The 20,814-nt window shown below is 38.6% G+C and overlaps 10 protein-coding genes across 10 annotated transcripts; 4 read left to right on the top strand and 6 right to left on the bottom strand.

Annotated features, from left to right (window-relative positions):
• Positions 1-460: 460 nt before the first annotated feature.
• Positions 461-1,015, top strand: UBC12 (NEDD8-conjugating protein UBC12; the record flags this gene model as incomplete). Its single annotated transcript, XM_452971.1, has 1 exon — positions 461-1,015. One exon carries the CDS (start codon positions 461-463, stop codon positions 1,013-1,015), a length of 555 nt encoding a protein of 184 aa, XP_452971.1.
• Positions 1,016-1,503: 488 nt separating this feature from the next.
• DPA10 (Dpa10p) lies at positions 1,504-1,749 on the bottom strand (the record flags this gene model as incomplete). Its single annotated transcript, XM_002999315.1, has 1 exon — positions 1,504-1,749. The coding sequence occupies one exon, from the start codon at positions 1,747-1,749 to the stop codon at positions 1,504-1,506; it is 246 nt and encodes an 81-aa protein (XP_002999361.1).
• A 1,445-nt stretch (positions 1,750-3,194) lies between these two features.
• KLLA0_C17226g (uncharacterized protein) lies at positions 3,195-4,163 on the top strand (the record flags this gene model as incomplete). Its single annotated transcript, XM_452970.1, has 1 exon — positions 3,195-4,163. One exon carries the CDS (start codon positions 3,195-3,197, stop codon positions 4,161-4,163), a length of 969 nt encoding a protein of 322 aa, XP_452970.1.
• An 89-nt stretch (positions 4,164-4,252) lies between these two features.
• IMH1 (Imh1p) lies at positions 4,253-6,559 on the bottom strand (the record flags this gene model as incomplete). The annotated part of the gene is made up of 1 exon (XM_452969.1): positions 4,253-6,559. The coding sequence occupies one exon, from the start codon at positions 6,557-6,559 to the stop codon at positions 4,253-4,255; it is 2,307 nt and encodes a 768-aa protein (XP_452969.1).
• A 475-nt stretch (positions 6,560-7,034) lies between these two features.
• Positions 7,035-9,167, top strand: KLLA0_C17182g (uncharacterized protein; the record flags this gene model as incomplete). Its single annotated transcript, XM_452968.1, has 1 exon — positions 7,035-9,167. One exon carries the CDS (start codon positions 7,035-7,037, stop codon positions 9,165-9,167), a length of 2,133 nt encoding a protein of 710 aa, XP_452968.1.
• A 278-nt stretch (positions 9,168-9,445) lies between these two features.
• ATG1 (serine/threonine protein kinase ATG1) lies at positions 9,446-11,941 on the bottom strand (the record flags this gene model as incomplete). The annotated part of the gene is made up of 1 exon (XM_452967.1): positions 9,446-11,941. The coding sequence occupies one exon, from the start codon at positions 11,939-11,941 to the stop codon at positions 9,446-9,448; it is 2,496 nt and encodes an 831-aa protein (XP_452967.1).
• Positions 11,942-12,503: 562 nt separating this feature from the next.
• Positions 12,504-13,655, bottom strand: GTS1 (Gts1p; the record flags this gene model as incomplete). The annotated part of the gene is made up of 1 exon (XM_452966.1): positions 12,504-13,655. The coding sequence occupies one exon, from the start codon at positions 13,653-13,655 to the stop codon at positions 12,504-12,506; it is 1,152 nt and encodes a 383-aa protein (XP_452966.1).
• A 688-nt stretch (positions 13,656-14,343) lies between these two features.
• On the top strand, positions 14,344-15,021 carry MND1 (Mnd1p; the record flags this gene model as incomplete). The annotated part of the gene is made up of 1 exon (XM_452964.1): positions 14,344-15,021. One exon carries the CDS (start codon positions 14,344-14,346, stop codon positions 15,019-15,021), a length of 678 nt encoding a protein of 225 aa, XP_452964.1.
• A 353-nt stretch (positions 15,022-15,374) lies between these two features.
• On the bottom strand, positions 15,375-16,799 carry COM2 (Com2p; the record flags this gene model as incomplete). The annotated part of the gene is made up of 1 exon (XM_452963.1): positions 15,375-16,799. One exon carries the CDS (start codon positions 16,797-16,799, stop codon positions 15,375-15,377), a length of 1,425 nt encoding a protein of 474 aa, XP_452963.1.
• A 761-nt stretch (positions 16,800-17,560) lies between these two features.
• On the bottom strand, positions 17,561-20,428 carry KLLA0_C17050g (uncharacterized protein; the record flags this gene model as incomplete). The annotated part of the gene is made up of 1 exon (XM_452962.1): positions 17,561-20,428. One exon carries the CDS (start codon positions 20,426-20,428, stop codon positions 17,561-17,563), a length of 2,868 nt encoding a protein of 955 aa, XP_452962.1.
• Positions 20,429-20,814: the final 386 nt, after the last annotated feature.

Raw genomic sequence — 20,814 nt, 5'->3', positions numbered from 1 at the left:
GTGAAGGTCCTGCTTCACTAGGGAGTGGGCTATCTCTACTATATCTTCCTTTTTCTTCAAAGCTCATCACATTGGGATCAAACCTTATTTTCAATATTCAGTTAGATGCGAATATTTCAGTTATAACGCTTAGGAAGATTAGTCCTTTTTAAGGGAAACGCATCAATATTTCAGTTGTTGCGTGAACAGATACTGTTCTTTGTAATATGAATCTGGTGGCCCTTATGGTGACCAGTGAGCAATTAGATAACCGTAGCTTCTTTCGTCCTCTTTCCTTGTCGACCTTTTACGTTTTGATAGTAGTTATATGTATTTCGGTATGCAATGAAAAATCCAAATTTGAGAAAGAACTACTGATCCCAGAAGAAACCTTTTTATTTGAATAAAGGGCAGGCTTCGTACAACGGATATAAACTGGTACCACTCTGTATCAACTTCAAATTATCAATTTTCATAATCAATGCTCAAACTTCGAGCTCTAGCAGAGGCCAAGGCGAAAGCTAAGGAAGGGCAGGGACAAGAAACTACACCACAAGTCATCAAGCCATCATTGATAAGACTTAAGAAGGATTTAGAGAACATCGATCTCTCAGAACAGATATGTGAATATACTACATATTTAGATGAGAATCCAATGAGGGTCAATCTGGCAATTAAGCCAGATATCGGCTACTATGCTGGTGGGACATATTACTTCAATGTATTCATTAAGGATACTTACCCGATGGAACCACCAGTGGTGAAATGCATGCATAGGATATACCATCCTAATATCGATATAGATGGGAACGTGTGTTTGAATCTCCTTAGAGAGGACTGGACACCAGCATTAGATATTCAAAGTATCATCATCGGGATACTTTTCCTATTCCATGAACCAAATGGTAGGGATCCCTTGAATAAAGATGCAGCAAAGACGTTAATTGAAGATCCATTACGGTTCGAAAATAAGGTGAACCACAGCTTAAGAGGGAACAATATAGATGGAGTTTGGTATGATAAAATAATTTATTAATAGTTAAAATTATAATGTAATGACACATTTTTGTTCAACCAGAAAAGAGAAAGATATTCATTGCATTGTCTAACCTAAAAGAGAAGAGAGCATACACAGTATAGAAAAGTGAGTGAGTGATAGTAATTATATATAAGTAGGCGTGTGTGCGTGTGATTATTACTCAGACTCCGATTCTCAAGTAATAAAAAGGGGGAGGGTAAAAAAGAGTGTGATATGGGTAATATACCACATTAGCATAAAATAAGGTTCGAAGGAAAAAATTGACGGACTTCATCATCATAAAACAGATGTAAAGAAAAGTTACTTTATTCTTCCAAAAGCCAGTTTCGAAAGAACGCCGTAATTAAAAATCCAATTAAAAGAACAATGCGAAAACTTCTTCATCAGCTAAATAACGGTGTGAAACGAGTGTCAAATTTTAACCCAGAGAAGTGAAAGCTTTATGATTTGTGTAGAGGTAGCAGTCATAAGCAGAGAGGAAAATCTTATACTCTCACGTGATCAGAAACAGTAGCCACTTCATCGGAGTCCGAACTGATAACAGTTGGTCTTTGATCTTTTATGTCAGCTTTCAAAGCCAAAGCATAGCTGTATGCGTTAACGGATGGTTGTGTCTTGTATTGTAAACCCAAAGTATGTAGTTGTTTTGGGAAAGTTGTAGATTTGATGGTTTTCTTTGGAATGTAGCACTTAGAAGAAGTGTTTAACAATTTAATAGAGTTGGTGAACATTTTTTCTTGATAGTTTTGTGTGTAAGTGATGCTTTTTGATGAAATCTGTTGCTATTCAATAGACTTTTGATTGATGAGGTGGGAGTGAATATAATATACAATATAAAAGAACAACAGATGACATCCATAAGTTACAAGACACTCAACTATGAACCAGCTCCTTATATATATTTTTCCTTGAACCAAAGATCCCACATGTTCTTTCCAGGTTTCAAGGGCCATTGGCCGTAACCTGATTTTGTAAATAGATAAGGGACATTGGCCGTAGAGTGGGTAATAAGAGTAATAATAATAATAATAATAATAATAGTACTAATATTTTTTTATCTTTCGTCCAGACCAATAATTAGTAAGGCATTTCGACGTATCGAAGCAAACACCTTGAAATCAGGAGATCCAAAGCAAAAGAAGATACTTTAGTCCATTGTTGGATTATGCACTTTACTATGAGTAGTTACGTTACGTGATTATCTCTGATCCACTTTTTTTTTTTTCTCTTTCTGTCCTTTTTGGCTTTTCATAGTGTCGTTTAAACGGTTTCTTCCCCATTCATCCGCGCTTCCTGAAACTTTTTAGTGTAGGGTCTGGGTGTTTCACTACTTCGTCCGTCCAATATCCGGGTAACAAGAATCCCTGCCATGTTTTCTTGACACAATTTGTCCTATAAAGGAAAAAGGAGACCGGCCGATTAACATAGCTGCTACAGGCTGGTCTGAGAGGAAGCCAGGTTCCACCCCCCATTTTCCGGACTTGAAACTCTTTACAGCCGCTGGAAGTTCGATAAGTAGCCCCACGTTATTTCCCCTATCTGTTGGCCTTATTCTCGTTTACTGTACTATGTCAACATATAGAACAATGTTCACTGGGACAACAGTAGAACTCACCGTTGTTTCTGTGGAAACTGGTTCCACTCCCCCCGGTTCTAGAACCGTTTTCAATTTTTCAGCCACACCATGCGGTATATATGATTCTAATTGATTTCATTGGTCAATGAGAGTATGTTACAGGACCAAAGTACGTTGAATAGTGTTCTGAGTCAGAGTGTCGTTTTTCTTAAGTTGTTTTGAGGATGAATGGACTTTCAAATAGGGATCAATGGGGAGGCTGTAGAAACTGAAATCTCAAAACAGAAAAAATAAAGCTTGAATTCTGTGTTTCCGGGTAACAGCGAATGCTTTTGGTGGTTCTGTCGTGTATCCGGGTAATATACTGTCGCGCGTCAGTTCAGTTTCCAAATGTATTGAAACTGTCACAAAAGATAATATGACAGCAGCGAAATATTACTAGCCGATACATCGATCTACAGTGTTTAAATCACCAGCATAAATGGTATTTACGTCCACTAACGACCTTTTTTTTACTCCAATATTACATGTTTAAATAGCAGCAGTACAACCCTGCATAACAATTTACTTAACTTTATCACCAAGTAAGTGTATATCAAGATGGTCTCGACACTCATTTTACTACAATGTTCCGTTGTCTCAATAGCGACTGCATATGCAGCCGTTATTGATACTTCGAATAAGGATCCACTATCTGTAGCTAAAGACAACGGTTTGGCTATAGAACAAGAGTTTAGGTTCCCGATTGGGAGATCACCAAGATCTCAGGCGAAAACTCCATTCCCTGAGTGGTTAACTGCCTTCACAGGTTTAACTGAATGGCCAGGTTCCAATCCACCTTACATTCCGTTGGATTTCATTGATTTCGACAAGATTGAGAAATGGGAACCGTACAAAGAGGGTAGATGTAACGTGAACCCGAGGGAATCGTGCTCTTTTGATTGTCACAAATGTGTTGAACCCGATGATGTTCATTCTTGTGAGAAACTATCTCAAACTTTCGATGATGGGCCATCTCATCATACTTTAACACTATTAGATCATTTGAAGCACAAGACTACTTTTTTCACCCTTGGTATGAACGTTGTGGATCATCCGGAAATATACCGTAAGATCATGGAAAAGGACCATTTGATTGGTACACATACTTGGTCACATCCTTTCTTACCAAGTTTAACCAATGAAGAAATTATTGCTCAATTAGAATGGTCTATATGGGCCATGAACGCGACCGGAAACCATTTGCCGAAATGGTTTAGACCTCCTTATGGGGGGATCGACAACAGGGTTCGTTCCATTGCAAGACAGTTTGGATTACAATCGGTGCTTTGGGATCATGATACTTTGGATTGGTTGACCGTCTCTAATCCTTTCCTAAGATCCGAATCTGATATTTTGAATGATGTCAAATTATGGGAACGCACCTCTTCCGGTTTGATCCTTGAACATGATGGTAACAGGAAAACCGTTGACATTGCAATGAAGATAGATAACATCATTGGGGATGACCAGATGACCGCTGCGGAGTGTTTCAACGGAATCAATTACATTAAGGAGTTCGACATTTGAACCAGGAAAAAGAGAAAGCAGAAATAAGATTGTGTTATGATTGTTACAACTTTATATGTAAACTATAGTATATATTTAGATATAAACTATCATTTCAATGATAGCAATAACCTTTTTTCATCATTACTATCCAATTGCAATAACGTCGTAACAACGGGTAATAACTGATCACGCTGATCTCTGTGTTCTAAGAATCCAAGTAACACGTTTTTTATGTATGCAATCTTTTCATTAATCTCTGATTGTGTTGAACTTATTGGTGATGAAATAGTGTCCTGTACAATAGAACCTGACCTTGATGGATGTGGGCTACTTCTTGCAGATTTGGGTTCTAAGTCCTTAGTTTTACTGATTTGTAACGATAAGTTTTTATAGTTCTTACTCAATCTATCAAATTTTTTGTTCAAATCATTATTTAGTTCTTTGAGTTCAACGTTAGTGTTCATAATCTCCCTTTGTTTCTTTTCACTCTTTACAAGAGCTTCCTTTAATGATTTAACGATTGAATCAAGTTCAGACGTGTCTTCTTGGCTAACATTGTTTGACCTCTTCATTCTTTCAAAAGTGGATTTCAACTCCTCAATCTCGGCTGAATATTGCTCAATCTTTATTAGTTGATCGTGGTTAACAGATTGCAGTTGCGTGTTTTTCTGTTTGAGTTGTTTGAGATCTTGGGATTTTCTAGTTAGTTCCATTTGCAACTCATTCTCTATCTTTGATTTCTCTTCAACGGCGAAATGAAGTCTGCTTTCTAATTCCTTCACTCTATTACTTTTATCGGTTTGAAGTTCATTTAGCATCTTTCTCATGGTAGTAGTCTCTCTGTTTCTCTCTTGTAGAATGTTAGCGTTTTCATTCAACTCGTCTTCTAGAGATAGTATTTTTTTATTAGCATCCTTTAATTTGAATGAAAGCTCTTCACATTGCTTCCTGATAGTTTCCACTTGGTCATTAGAATTTGACTTCAAATTTTGTAGTGTTTCGAGTTTTTCCTGCAGTACTTCCAGTCTCTCACTTAATTTTCCATTTTCTTTGATATAACTTTCTAAGTTACCGTTGTTCTTCTGAGATTCATTCTTCCATTTCGCGGTTTCTTTGTTTAGATTCTCAATTCGTTTCACAAAAGCTGAATTCTCCTTCTTTTGCAGTTCAATTTCGTTCTTATATTCAGATTCTTTGGAGCTATATTCTTTAACCTGGTTTTCAAGGTAATCGATAATTTTCTCTTTTTGTGCTACTGTTTGGCGCAATGAGGATTCATTTTTCTTCAACGATGCAATTTCGTTGTTTAATTCGTTCTGCTTCAACTCATAGGACTTCAAATTATCCGCATTGTTAGACCTCAACGATTCGAGTTGTAGTTTCAAATTATTAACTTCAGCTGAAGCATCGTTCTTGGACTTTAGCTGATCTTGAGCAGCCACTAGATCGTTTCCAACGTCTTTCAACATATCTCTGACACTTTCTAGTTCTTCATCCTTGATCTTAATAGTTTCTTTCAATTTTGCAAGGTCTGCCTTCGTGGACGTTAGTAATTCATATTCCTTATTCAACTTATCGTAATCTGCTTGCAATGTATCTAATTTTACACGGAGAGTAATTGCTTCTGTTATATCTTTAGCCTTTTGATTTGGCTCAGTAGCCGGAGCAGCTGCGGCAGTCTCGGCAGCACCGGCATTAGCATTATTGTTTTGGAGATTATTGTTATTATTAGCCTTCCCCTTTTTTTTCTTCTGGTTCTTTTTTTTTCCTGATGCTGTTGGCTGCGCAGTACTGGATGCTGTATTTTCTGTCGTCTCTTGGGCTGATGTTGCACTGCTACTATCTACTGAAGAAGGTGTCGAAGTTAATTCTTCAATTTTGTTTTTGAAAGAATCTATCAGTTGATCTTTCGTAGAAATTTCCTGCTTTAAGCTAACTACTTCTTTCTCCAAATTCTCCACTGACGTAGTTGATTTATCCAATTCACCCTTTACTTGCTCTAGCTCATGAGTATCTACCTTCTCTAACTCTTGAGATAGCTGTGTATTTTCCAAAGTCAACCTTTTCACTTCGTTATTCAACATATCAGTCTTCTGGTTTACCGTACTGAAGTAACTTTTTAAAGAATCCACGTCAGAAATATCTGAAACTGGCGTGCACTCACTTAAAACCTTTTGAAATTGCTCCACCTTCTCTGTCTTCAATTTCTCGTTCTTATAAGCCTGTAATAACAATGGATATTTTTGCTCATACTTATCGAACTTTCTCAACTTCACTTGAACATCACTGGGAAGATCCGCATACGGTCCTGTTTTATCCAATTGATCTGGATTAATCCCATTGAGTTCCTCGTTCAGACCTTTAGCCAGCTCATCGGTAAGGTTCTTACCGATCTGAGTCAACTGTTTAAACATCCTTTATTTTACTTTACCCTTGTGTGGAGAAACGAAACAAAAAAAAGAAAAATAGCGTTCCCAACAACAATAAAAGACCAAATAAAACAGTCGCAATTCTATCTCACAATATATCACGAGGTTGTTCACAGTTCAGTGACCTGCATATACCATAAAACCGCGTTTTAAACTGTCCTGTTTACGTGTCTAAAAGAATATTTTAACCTATTTCTAATTTCTTACATGTTGTAAAGCTGGAAATTTCGAAATTTCGAAATTTCAAACCAGAAAATTTTCGGGCCCCCAAAAACAATATTTTGGAGGGGTGCTCAATTCCGAATATCTCGAGAGCACTTTTCCTGTATAGAGTATAAATTTACTGAGTTAATTAGATGTGATGGGAATCTTTTAACAGATCATCGAGTTCAAGACTGGCAGGCACTCTCTAGAGGGTGATTTTCATCGATAAGCTAGTCTTAGGTGTCTGTTGTGTGAGATGGCACACTTGAAAAATCATCCCAGACCTGTCTTGGGTGGGATTTTAGCTTGTATCTTGGTACTGGTTTTCTATGAACACTGGACTTTCAGCAGATCGGGCGATGCTGCCAATGGCATAAGTGATGCTTATTATAATTCAAGGTACGGTTCTGGTCCTATAAATTTTGAAGGGAAGAACCAGAATGAGGCTTTTGATTCCACTGAGGTGCAGAAAGCATTAGAAATGGTCCAACTGGCTGATCTGAATGGTGTTGTTAATAATAGCTACAGAAGCAAAAATTCAGGAACTTACCGGTTTGGGTGGGGTAAAAAGTCCTACGCACGAGCATTTGGATCCTTGGAAAACTTTAAAGTGAAATTCGACTCTTTAGCTGGGTCTCACTCTTATACCAAGGCAAACATGGTTGATTTTTGGCAACGAATAAACAGTACTTCGAGGGAGTCTGGTGAACTTTCGCAAAACACTGAAAAAAACATTAATGCATGCATACTGATCCATGTAAGGAACTTGAATCAGCTCTCGACTTTAAAAAGAACCATGGAATCTGTGGAATCTCACTATAACAAGGAGTATCATTATCCATGGGTCATTGTGTCACATATCGAATTGTTCGAGAAGAAAATAATAATGCAGTTGCGCAATATTGCTTCTGGATTGATCGAATTTGTTCACATTAAGGAACCCCTCACAGATCAAGAGTTGTTGACTCGTAATTCTGATGCGGAGGCAGTCACGTCTTTGTTAGATGAATTTACTGCAAAGAGGGAACACAGATTCGAATATTACAGTAAGCTGCAACAACTCCATATAGGAAAATATTTCTCCGATTTGTTAGACAAGTGGGAATTACACACGAAGAAGTATTCAAAACTGTATGATCCATACTCAATCAGTTTCTCTCGCCTTTTATCAAGCGATATTTTCAATTTAGACGCAGTGACTCAGTATGACTATTTTGTAAAATTAGAACCCGGCACTGTGTTCGATGGTGATGTGAGGTACGATATCTTTGAAAGGTTTACAAGTGATTCGAATACTAACGTTGGTATTGTCTTCATGGATAAAAATCTTGACTCAAAGATATCCCAATCTTTCAATGAAACACTGCGTTCTTTGCAAGAAAAGAAAAACATCAAACTATCGCATTATCTCATTGATGATTACAACAATTATAACGGAGTAATTATTGATACGGAAACGTTTCTCGTTGGTAAAACTGCATTTTTCAATACAAAACAGTATCTTTCTTTCGTTCGCTTTATGGATGAAATGAGGTTGAAATTTAATGAACCTTGGTCTGCAAGTGAAATAATGACAGCATATTTCGCTATAGTGTATAGTGAAGCCACTTTCAAATCAGCTTGGGATTCTGAAAAGGAGCTGACAGTTCGCAAAGATCTCATGGTGTTCGATGATTTAGCCGTCAGCGACGTTGGCATGTTTGACTCAAAACTTAAGAATACTTTACTTGGCGAGATAAAACCCGAAAAGTATCTATCAACTAAGCAAAGTTGTCCAATTTCTACATCTGATATCAATGAACTGTTACTACGCAATGTCTTAAATTGTAACTGTGATATAGATAACAGGTTCTTCCATAGTGATGTTGACTCATTTACGTTATTAAGCAATATGACTCCGGAATCTGAATCATCAAGAGTAATCGTCAATGAAACTCTTTTCTCCGAGTTCCATGAACTTATGTTCGCTCAGACGATAAAAGCTCTTTCCAATAATGGAGCGGACAAAGAGCTTTTTGTTCAATTTGAAGAGTATTTCGAGGCGTTCCCTGAAAGACAAGCAAAGGGTTTTGCAGATATCAGAGTTTCGAGGTTAGAAAAGGAAGAACTTCTTAAGGCAGGGCAAGATAAGAGGACAGGAGATTTACTTGCAGAAAGGGTAAAGAAGTTCAAGAAGTTCATCGATGACAAACGGAAAAACACTGATAAAGAATTGAAGGAATTGGACGAAAAAATGAAAACGCTCGAGAATGAGCTTAAAAATGAAGCAGAAAAACGCAGAAAGGCAGAAAAAGAACAAAAGAAGAAGGAAGAAGAGAATCAACGGAGGATTCAGGAAGAACAACAACGTACAAACCAAGGCTCCAATAGTACTATAGAGGTCCTTTGAGCGACATTTGAGTTATTTTGTCAAAAGTTGAAACGCTTTATATTTGCATCTCCCGTTTTGTTTCGTATTTGAAGTTTGGAAATTTTTAATTTGGTATTTAATTTATTATAATAAGTCATTCTATTCATAGATATAATCTTATTTTACTACTAAACGATATCGGTATCGTTTCAAAAAAAAAGTAGTAAGTGTTTAATGGAAAAAACCCTAATCCATATATATATAATCATTATATAAAATGTAAATTGTAAAAAACCCAATCCAAAAGATGATCAATCCTAAACCATTTTGGATTTTAGTGCCTTTAACCTATTAGCAATACTTGAAATGTATTTCTTTATCATTTCCTTATCTGATTCGTCTAAGGAGGTGATATTTGATGCATACTCGTCATCATAGACTTCGTTGAATTGAAAATTTTCGTCCAGCAAAATTTCTAACATCCATAATGAAGTAGCATAGGCTAGTTCACAAGTATTGTAATTCCCACTTTCCATTTCCATTCTTGCAGCATTTCTAGATATATCTAAAGCACGATCGTATATTAACTTTTCAACAAAAATTACAGGGTCATCATCTGACCATTGGGAATTTGGTGATGTATTAATAGCATGGAGCTTTAAACGCAAAAATTCAGCCTTGTCTAAGCATTCGTTAAAGCGATCTCTAATCCACTGCACCAAAATGTTTAGCTTCAAAGTGCAGTTTTTACTTTCATTTTCATACCACCATTTTGATGTTAATTTCATTGAAGCAGCTAAAATAGTAAGAGCTTTTAGATAAAGAAGTAAAGATTCGGTGCACAACTTTTTCAACTCGGGGGCCGGTATTTGAGTGTCAACATTGGTGGCTGATGAAATCTTTGTTGTTGCTGAGGTCAAAGTTTGATTAGAAGGTGGGCGGCCTTGATCCAAATCTTCTTCATCCTCTATCGCGCAACTTCCGTTACTTAGACGTTTATCTGACAGTGGGTCATAGTCGGTTGAAGAAGGAGGAGTTGGAAGAATTTGAGAGAATTTCATTTCAGCGAACGAATACATGACAAATGCTTTGGCCGCAAGCGATTCCACTGCAGGAGTTATGTTGGAATCCAACATTTGTTCGCTGAAAGGATTTAGTTTATGATCAGCCCTCAATACTGCATTTTCCGTTAGCTCCTGAAATATCTGAGGATTCAGTAGTGTTTGTTGAGGTGGCGAAGAAGTAGCCTTTGTATTATGTTGATATCCGAAAAGCCTTACAGAAGCTAACCCTAGTGCCTTCGATAACGCATTCGACGGGCTTAATGACGATATCGAAAGCCTTCTCTCCACTAAAGAGGCTCTTCTTCCTCCTGATGCATCGCTAGAAGAAGACGTTCTGTATCTCAAGGGTTTTATAACTTGTGCCCCTTGGTTGTTTGTTATGGGTCCATTATTAGCAAAATCATCAGCCAAAGAATTTACTTCGACAGTTTTCTTCTCCACAACAACATACTCCTTCTCCAAAATCAAATCATTGTAAGAGCTCTTTAGCCTCTTCTGACTTGCAGATTGGTAGCTTTGTTCTGGGTTTTGAGAGTTATCTTCTGGGTGGATCTGTTGATGTGGTGGATGGTTTGTTGCGAGCCTCTCTTTACCTGAGGTTCGCCTAACGCCAGTTTGTACACTAGTGTTCTCGTCAGTTTGAGTTGGTGGTATATGTGCAGATTCCTGCTGCTTTAATGGTTTGACTAGATATTCTGAAACAAACATATTACTTTCAGCGACATCTTTACTCTTGGATTCTAAGTCTGGCTCATACGATTGCTCGTACCTTGTCAAATCTTCTGTCACTACTTCGTTATTGAAAAAATCAGTGAACCCCATACGGGAATCCGGGTCAAAAGTTAGCAACCCTCTTATTAGATTGAACAGTTTCGGTTCAATATAGCAATTTGAGGGCACTGTAATCTCATCGTTGGCCTTTTTAATCTTTTGAAACAACTCGAGATGGTTTGATGCTTTAAAAGGCGGTCTCCCGCAACACATTTCGTATAGCACCGTTCCTACTGACCAAAGATCAGCCTTGGCATTGTATTTTTGATAGTTTAATATTTCTGGAGCCATGTACAATGGTGACCCGCATAAAGTTTCTGCTAGAGAAGTATTAGGCAAGAATCTAGCGAACCCAAAATCCGCGATTTTCAAGATGGGTAAATTGTAGATTCCCACAAACCCCAACTCATGAAACGTCTTCGGATCATTATAATCTAATAACGGTGTGCATAACAATAAATTCTGTGGCTTGATATCTCTGTGTACTAGATTCTTAGATCGCAAAAACTTAAGCGCAGAGGATAGTTGTTGTAAATAGTTTACCACAAGAACCCGATTTAATCCATTATGTTCCGTACTTGGTGGCGGGTAATGTTCAAAAACAGTCTTTATCAAAGGATGCTTGAGCACTAGGTTCTTCCTCTTCTTTATGAAAAACGTTAAATCACCTAGTGCACAGTATTCCATGATCAAATAGAAATCAGATGAAGTCCGCTCACAATCTATTAACCCCACAATATGCGGATGTTTGATCTTCTTTAAAATGGCAATTTCGACCTCCAAATTCTCCAAAAGCTTCTTGTTCTTTAGCTTCGACCTCGACACGGCCTTGATAGCTATGTTTCTCCCATCTCTTAACGATAGACCTTTGTAAACAACCGCGAATGAACCCTTACCGATCTCCTTCTCCACGGAATAGTTTTCTGTCGGCAAACGAATGGCTTTCGCCACAACTTTGTCGTGCGATTCTGAACTCATGCTCAACCGCTTTCCATATGACTACTCAGTGCCAGACCGTTGTCATTCTTTGGCCTCTTTCTTTACAAGGGGGGGCGTTCTTATTTCTTATAAATGGTTTTTAAGGATCAAAACTTAGTTTGTAATAAGTCATTTTGAACTTTATATAGAAATAAAGAAACAAAGAAGGAAAGACAGATATATCGCAGAAAACGTACACAGTAAAGGCAGTGGAAAGACACTGGTGCTTGGTGGAACGGTTTTAAGAAAACGCTCGTTAAGTGCAAATAAGATATGATTGGTTATGAGTCAATGGGAGGTTTTTTTTTTGATGGTCAGTAAGATAATAGTGGTGATAGCTAGGTAGTAAGTAGATCGTGGATGTTCCGGATAAGAGTGTATAGCAGACGTTGTGAAACGTCAGAGGAGGAAGACAAAGTTAGATATTAGTTGTAGCGGTGTTTTGGTTTTAGCCATATTTACGTATTATATAGGCAAACATAGGTATGAGAGATTAAACCGTAGTGCGGTAGCAGATGTGCAGTTGCAGCTGCAGCTGCAAAGAAGGCCAAGGGATGATGATCTATTGGAATGGGGGGTAGAATTGTTGTTGGTACTGTTGTGGTTGTTGGTATTGCATTTGTTGTAACTGTTGTTGCTGCAGGAGCTGTTGCTGTTGCTGCTGTTGTAGCTGCTGTTGTTGTAGCAGTTGCTGTTGCTGCTGTTGTTGGTCCTGCTGTTGTTTTTGGAGATTCAGGATCTGTTGGTATTGTGGATTATCCGGTTTGATTTCTACGGCACTAGAATATAAATCTGGTCTTTGATACAGTGATAATAGTGTGTTCTTATCTATCGATGGTTGAGCAGTGAATTGAGGCTGTACCTGTTGGGTGAACTGAGGTTGTAATTGCTGTGTGAATTGGGGTTGCACTTGTTGTGTAAACTGAGGTTGAACCTGTTGTGTAAACTGAGGTTGAACTTGTTGTGCCAATGCTTGTACCTGGGCCTGCTGCATTGCCGCATAGGAGTTTTGATCTACATAAATTTGGCCGGTAGTTGGATCATAGTATTGTTGTACCCCATCGAATACTGCTGGGCGAGGTTCTGCCGATGCTGTACTAGGTAGGCTTGGTTCACTTGTTCCATCGAAAACGGCTTCTTGCACTTTGTTGTCCGGCCTTTTTGGAAGCGGAGGTCTGTCTCCTTCTCTTGATCTTGGTCTACTGCTGGCAGATGAGGCAGAACGGTTTCTTCTGGACCCGGACGCAGATGATGGGCGGGATGACTTGTAGTCCAATTGTGACGAATCATCCTCTAGATTGAAATCTTCCACCTTGACAGCGGTATGTCTGAACTTACCCTTTAAATATTTATCCCTGATAAACATTTCAACGGCAGTACGATCCTCGTCACCGTCAAATGGGAAAGGTTCTTTCTTAGGGTTCCAAAAACTGCTGTTATGTTTGTTTCCTCCAAGATCGGCAACAGTTTGAACGTCACGCTTAGACCATCTATCAAGAGATAAAGATTTCACGATACTAGTAGCACCATCTTCTCTGCTGCCTAACACTTTCCTATGTACGGAAGCACACCGACCGCACAAGAATACACCCAAGTTCACTGAACAGTAGGTAGGGAATGGTGTCCCACATTCACCACATTTATTTGAATTCTCACCAGCGTTAAGCAAAAACTTTAAATCATGTTCTACAGATTCACCTCTTGATCGTCTCATTTTTGGTTTCCTCGCTTCAGTATCTCCTCAATAAACCTTACCTAAACTCGACTAGTCCAATTTGGGACCCCTATTTGATATAAACGTAATTCTAGCGTTGGGTCTTTATAATCTTATAATATGAAGTATTTTTTTTTATTTTCAATATCCGTTCTTCACTTTCACCATTTTATGCTTCGTTCATTCATAGAACTTCTGTTCCTGTTCGGAATTTCAACCGCATAGAATATTTCAAGAGCTATTTTTGTTCAACAAACGTAAGTCTATTGGAAGCAGTCAGTACGATATACCATCTTGGATACCTTTTGAATAATGACGTGATAGACAGGCTTAAGCTATGTACTATCATATTGCCTCAGGAGAGTTTATTCTCACGTGGTCTGTCATTTAGCCGGAGAATAGGATCTATTTTAATGTTTCGTATATAGCAGCTAACCGCCTCCCCAATTATAAGCAACCATGGCTATTAATATGGCATCTCTGAATTGATTCAATTACTCTCGATTCTGATACTTCTTTCACCAAAATATGTTACTGTTTATAAATTTCCCCATGGAAAATGACATTTCGTCTTCTTTTATATATTTTTATCAAGGTTCAGCGGTTAAAAACAAACAGAAGAAGAACCATCATCACATCAAAGACATCAGCTTCAATTAAGTCTATTAAAAGGTTCAAATAATTCAACATGGCCCCAGGTAAGAATACCGTTTCGCTTGCCGAGAAAAAAGCACGTATCCTAAGGTTTTTCCAAGAAGAACATACCGTATACAACATGAAGGAATTAGAGAAATATATCCCCAAGAAATGTGGCATATCTTCCATGTTAGTGAAGGTATTAGTACAAAAGATGATTGATGAAGATGGATTGATCAGTGTGGAAAAGTGTGGGAACATTAACGTGTATTGGTCTTTCAAAAATCAGATGCAAAATAAGTTGAATAGCGACGCCAGTAACATAGAGAAAAGAATAGAGCATGAGAAAAGTGAAATTGCTCGGTGTCAGGAATTGTATCAGAAGGAAATTCAAGGCCAGAGGAGTGATACGTTGAAGAATAGACGCGGCTGGAAAAGAAGTGCACAGCTAAGTAAATTGAAAGAGGTTCAAAAGACAATTCGTGAATTGAACTCCAAATATGAAGAATTATCCAAAAATAACTGGACTCCACAGCGCATCAAACAGGAGAAACATAATTTGTTTGAAAAGGCAAGTTTTGCTGTAGGTCTTGCAGATAACATTGATTGCATCACTGGGCATATCTCATCTACGTATTGTGTTCAAATGTCTGATTTGAAAGTTGAGTTGGAGCTTCCTAATGAATTCAATCAATTTGAAACAATACTTGAAAAGTTGGGTCACCTTTAGTAACGAGAGGTAAGCAGGGTTGATACATTGGATACTATATATACATATACGATGTTCATATACTGCTTGATAAGCTGATTGATATTCAGAATTATAGTTTTTTTTTGTGATTTTAGTTGATTATTATAGTATAGGGCATAAAATGTTGGTGGGATAAATATGATATCAGTGTCAGGTGTAGTAGGAAGTTTGAATGTCATTTAGATGCTGAAATCCCAATATCATATCATAAATAGTCTCGTTAGAACTTTTTTTCTTCATTATTTGAGGTCATATCATGTCGCAAAATACTGCGTGAAAAATCGTTTAAAGTTAAGGCAGAAAAGTCTAAATAAGCGCTATTAAGAAGAATGTCACTTGTCCTCGTGTGTATGTGTTTTCAAATGTTGACTTAAGTTGTCACTTCTGCTGAATTTTTTCCCACAAAGATGACAACCGTACGGTTTCTCACAGATATGCAAAGACCTGATATGCCTTTTCAAATGCTCTTGTCTTTTGAATCGACGATCGCAGTATTCACAGCCGAATGGTTTTGAAGCATCCAGTATTGGCGAAGGTTTCCGTCCCCTTGTCTTTGGCACACCTTGTTGTTTCTTTATTATCGTTGAAATCGAATCCTTGCTCGAGATGACTTTTGCCAATGATAACGATTCCGCTTTCTTAACCTGTACCATTGGTGGAGGAGACAGCAAAGAGGAGGATGCCGAGCTTATACTTCTCGATCCCGTTGTATTCTTCTTCACTGCAGACATGATCGACGAATTAGACGAAAGGATCAGATCTGGTTCCAGACTATTTATCTTTGTGCTGTGTGAACTGAGAGTTATCAAATCAGAGTCATTTTTAGTCTCCCCAGTAGCCAACAACTTGATTGGGTTGACAATCGCTGCTGCCATCGATGGGTTCCCAGTCTCCACATCGGTCATTTCGTCATCATCAAATTCCGCATTGTGAGAAGAAACTGTGGCAGGAGCATGTTCAGCATGCGCATGCGGAAGACCAGCACCATGAGACGTGGATACTGGTTCTGAATTCCTCAATATAGGTACCGTTGGTTTTCGGGACCAGAAGTACTTCTTCTTGAAGATCTGCTGAGGTTCATCATCCGATATGAGGTCTCTATTGTTGTTGTTCCTGAACATCTTATTCAATTTGAATAGTTTCTTCACCCCACTGTTACCAGTACCATCATTCTCATCGTCCAAATCCAAGTTCATGGACACATCTTCATCCAATCCAGATAACAACAATGCCATTGAATTCGTTGTATGTGGTACTGTCTGCGTTGCATCGTTCACAGATTTTGACCCCACGTTGACAAAAATTGACTCTTGATCCATGTCGATATCAAACTCGTTATCCTCATCAGAAAACACAGATCCGGACCTAGAACTACCCATGCCCCCAAGATTACCTACCCTACTACTACTACCGTTCATCACATCTTTGTTGAAAAACTCATACTCATAGTACATTGGATCGTCACGATGGTACTCGCTTATCGATAACCTTCTGATATCGTCGCCCATGGCCCTGATTGAAGTTCCTTGCTGGAAACTGAAGATCTCATCCTCCAAGGTCTTTCCGGTCAAATCATTACTCAGTTCTTGCTCTTCGTAATCAAACTGCCACTGATTATACTTATTAGCTCCAATATTGCTATTGTCCATATTATCAGCCGGTGGTGTCCTTTTCAATTGCAAATTAAACATCGTGCCATCCCGCAGAGTCTCCTGTGAAATCGTCACAAAATCATTCTGATACATCGTGGGATTCATCCTTAGCTAATATAATATTGATCTGATGGTTTACACTCGACTCAATTCCAAGATATCAGAGGTAAGAGAACATGCATTCAACGAAACAAAGAGAGACTTAAATACAATCAGAATAATTCCCTTTCAGAAATAAATATTAGAGATAGGTGAAAGAGAAACACAAATCAATATAGCTGAATTAAAACTCCAATTGCAACCGCAACTCCAACTGCTAGACCGAAAAAATACTCTCTTCCTGGATCCCGTTCTTATATATAGGAATGTAAAGAAATCTTCCTTTTTCTAAATCTGTCACCTTTATCATTCTTTTCTGCCTTAAAATTGCTTGAGACAGGGTGTTGGTTTTAGTACTTTTTTTATTTATCTCACCGAAAAGCCCTTTTTACACGGTTTTACGCTTTTTGGAATTTTGCAGTCTCGAATGGCTTAGACGGGGCCGTGCGACGGGATGAGAAAATTGTAAAATGCGTAATAATGCAGCACAAACGCACGGAAATGCAAGCCGGCGTGCCAGAAGGGAGAGAAGATCAAGGCTTTGAGTGTGACTGGGGGAAGGCTGGTAGGTTTTAACGACATATAAAATCTACCGAAGTCCCTGGCATTGGACGGAGAGGGAGGAGTGGTTGTGCTGTTGTTTGTGTTTAATTACGCTGGGAAAATGTAAAAAAAGTGCGATAAGCCGCACATTAGACCTAAAAGATCTGAACTGTTTAGTCTGTATGAAAACTGATATGTATATTATAGTAGGAGGCAGGGATGTACTATTGGATAAGAATCCCGCATAACACTTCCAACAAGGCGTTCTCAAACTCTCGGTAGTATTCGTCGCCGCTGGCGACGAATTCCAGCTCGTGGTCGGTACTATCGAGGAGGACTATGTAATCTTGTACTTGTTTGTAGATTGCCTTGATTTCAGTCTCCATGTACGATGAGGATGACGATAATGATGGCAATGCCTGGGGTATGTTGTTGTTGTTGTTGTTGTTGTTGTTATTAATTCTCATGGTGTCCTGGGTATCTGACATTTGGGGCGAGGTGTTTGTATTTGTATCTGGGTTTAGATTTGTAGTCATGAAATATGGGATATCGTCCCATTGCATGAGCGAATGAGAGTTTGGATTCATGTTGAATTCGTTAGAAGAAATTGCTTTCATGGTACGAGGAGCAATTTGGGCACATGACGTGGTGATGTTGTTTTTTTCTTCGAGTAACTCAGAGTTGTATATTAGATTACCACTGAAAAAGAAGCTGTCATCGAAAAATTCGGGTTGCGCGATGTTGTTGTTCGCTCCGGTAGCATCCTTGGCTAGCATTTCTAACGCTGCGTTTCTTGGAGATCCATGAGATGTGGGCGACGGGATTGAACTGTTCATGATGTATGTGACATTGGACCTGGTATCTGCATCAGACCGGATGGGGTACGCCGGAGAAGGAGATTTATCTTGTTCGGGGTCATGGTTCAATGTAGGTTGAGGCACCTCTTTCGTGATGGAAAGAGTAATATCGTATTTATTAGCAATCGGCTCAGCAGTCGAGTTACCGAAACGGACTATTAGTAATTTGAACAAAAGTTTTGCCAAGTGGAAGCAATGTCTTGAAATAGCTGTCTTCTCGTCGAACCTTGATTCCACTATAGGGATGGCCTTGGATAAAAGGATAAATCGAAGATCGGTGTTCAAAACTAATCTGTTTCCCATCTTTTCTGCACGGTTCACGTCTAATGCGAGCATTTTCAACGCAAAAGTGATCGCATTTATTGGCATATTCCCCACCAAGAGTTCCCAGTTGAAACAAGCATATTCGTCAGTGGAATGATATTTCACAAACTCGTCTAAGAAGTGTAAAGATGCTGGAACCAAATTATTGGTTAAATTCTCGAAATTGTACACTAACGGCGTTTGCTGTTTCATTTGGTCTTGCACTGACAGATCCAGATTCCCAGAGTTGTTCAATATCGTTTGTATTACATTGTAATCTTTACCATATCCACTTTCCACGATTGGGTCCTTACAAAGGCTGATATCCTGTTTCAATAATTTCCTATCATGGAGAGTTGGAATCGATGTCGAAATTATGTTCAAATGCAACAAGAGTAACGATCTATCTGCTAACGTATTCAGCATGTACATTGCCCAATGGATAAACTTCACCTGATGTAGCGATAATTTGTACGTAGTGAGATGATTGTTTAAGGAAAGAGCACTTCCCATGCAACATACGTGCAAATCCACAATTCTCTCCTTTATGCCACCAAATGAGCCCTTCTTTTGACAAAGCTCATTTAACAAGAGCACGAATCTGTAGTTTGCATTAATGTAGCATAGGGACGGATTCAACGTACCGTTTATTACTTCCACTGGTAATGAAGTGTCGAACTCATCAAGTTTGATTAGAGGAGCCAAGTTATTGTGTAACGATGTCATGGTATCCAACTGAAATATCTGCCAAAATAGAATTCTCTTCGTCTGTATACTCTTTGGGTCATTCAGCCCCAAAAGCACAGGATCCTTGGTCAATCTAGCTCTTTGACATAGCCTTACTAGTTGTGCGATCGTTGTGACACTAGGGTTTTCAATCACGGAATTCAAAAGAACAAACCCCGTAAGAATGCGTAACGAGTACTTATTTGGGAAGTCAAAAATTGAATAAAGTCTAAGACACGCCGTCCTATATTGGGCCATCTCCAGAAGCAAATCCTCCGACCGATCTTTATCCAGCATGTGGTATAGAGACTTTACACTTGCGTAAAGCATGGGGAACAAAAGAAGCAAGAAATCTGGTTTTTGTAAGTTATTACCAGATGTAATAGCTTCCCAAAACTGTTGATGATCCACTTCGTATTGTTCCAAATCTAGCAATGGTAGTATCATGTGGACATTCTGGATATACATGAGATAAAGCTCGTCTGACCTTTCCGTAGACGGTAGAAGATCCCAAACTGGTTTCAAACTATCGGGAATCGCGAACTCCTGTGATGCTGATCCAGAGGTATCGCTGCTATTCGCTTGCATGGAATCGTTATCTAAAATCGTCTGTGAAGCCATTTCCGACCTGTGATTGGATGTATCCCTAGCTTCCGATATTTTCGGTTGGATCCGACGATTAGCCTTCATAATATTACTGGACGTGTCACCATTTATGTTGTTGCTGTCAACGCTATTATTACCATTGTTGCAATTGCGCCTACTTCGTCTACTTCCGGTTCCCTTTCCCAATCTCTGTTGTTTCTGACTACTATTATCGTTCTTATTCTGCTGCTGATGTCTTTGCTGTTCCAACTCTAGTACTTTCGCCTTTTCTATAACTTTCAGTAACTCTTCCTTCGAGGCTTCACTCGCTGTAACGTCTTCCGTACCGGTAGAGATGTTGTGTTTCCCACCACGACTCACTCTGGCGTTCAAAAAATATAAACATTCCCATCCGTTCTTCCCACAACTCTCACAAACTGGTTTGGCCCGATCACATTTGATCTTTCTCTTATGGCACGCTACACACGATAAAATCTGTCTTTGCCGTTTATGCTGAATTTTGTATATCTTCCGGTCATCTATGACTAACGCAGACTTATCCTTCATCGGGATAAGCTTTTCTTTACCATTTTTCTCAACAGTACCATTATCACTACTCATAGCTGTTTATTCACTGTTGCTCCGGTACCTGGTATTAAAGTTCTAAAGCGGTGTTAATAGCCTTTCCACTGTTTAACTTTGATATGTTCGTCTTTCACTGTACTATGTCGACGACTCTGGCTTTACTTTCATTACTAGTTGATATACGTAAATATATATCGCTTTTCCCGGAATACTGAGTTTGAAATAAAGAAGGAAAGCTGTCACAGTAACGTTTTATTTAGCTGCATTTTTCAAGTTTCACCAGTAAGGTAGTTAACTAAATCAAAAGTTGACTTAATCATATTTAGGTTATTATTTTTTTTTTTTTTGACTTTGATGATATTCATGAAAAGTAGAGATGGCCCGTCTGTTGGAATGGAAAAACAAGAAGTTGAGGTGAAGTC

The sequence above is a fragment of the Kluyveromyces lactis genome (genome assembly GCF_000002515.2).
Source record: "Kluyveromyces lactis strain NRRL Y-1140 chromosome C complete sequence".
Classification (NCBI taxonomy): domain Eukaryota; kingdom Fungi; phylum Ascomycota; class Saccharomycetes; order Saccharomycetales; family Saccharomycetaceae; genus Kluyveromyces; species Kluyveromyces lactis.
The sequence above is the reverse complement of the archived record's forward strand: the minus strand, read 5'-3'. Positions and strand labels throughout refer to the sequence as shown.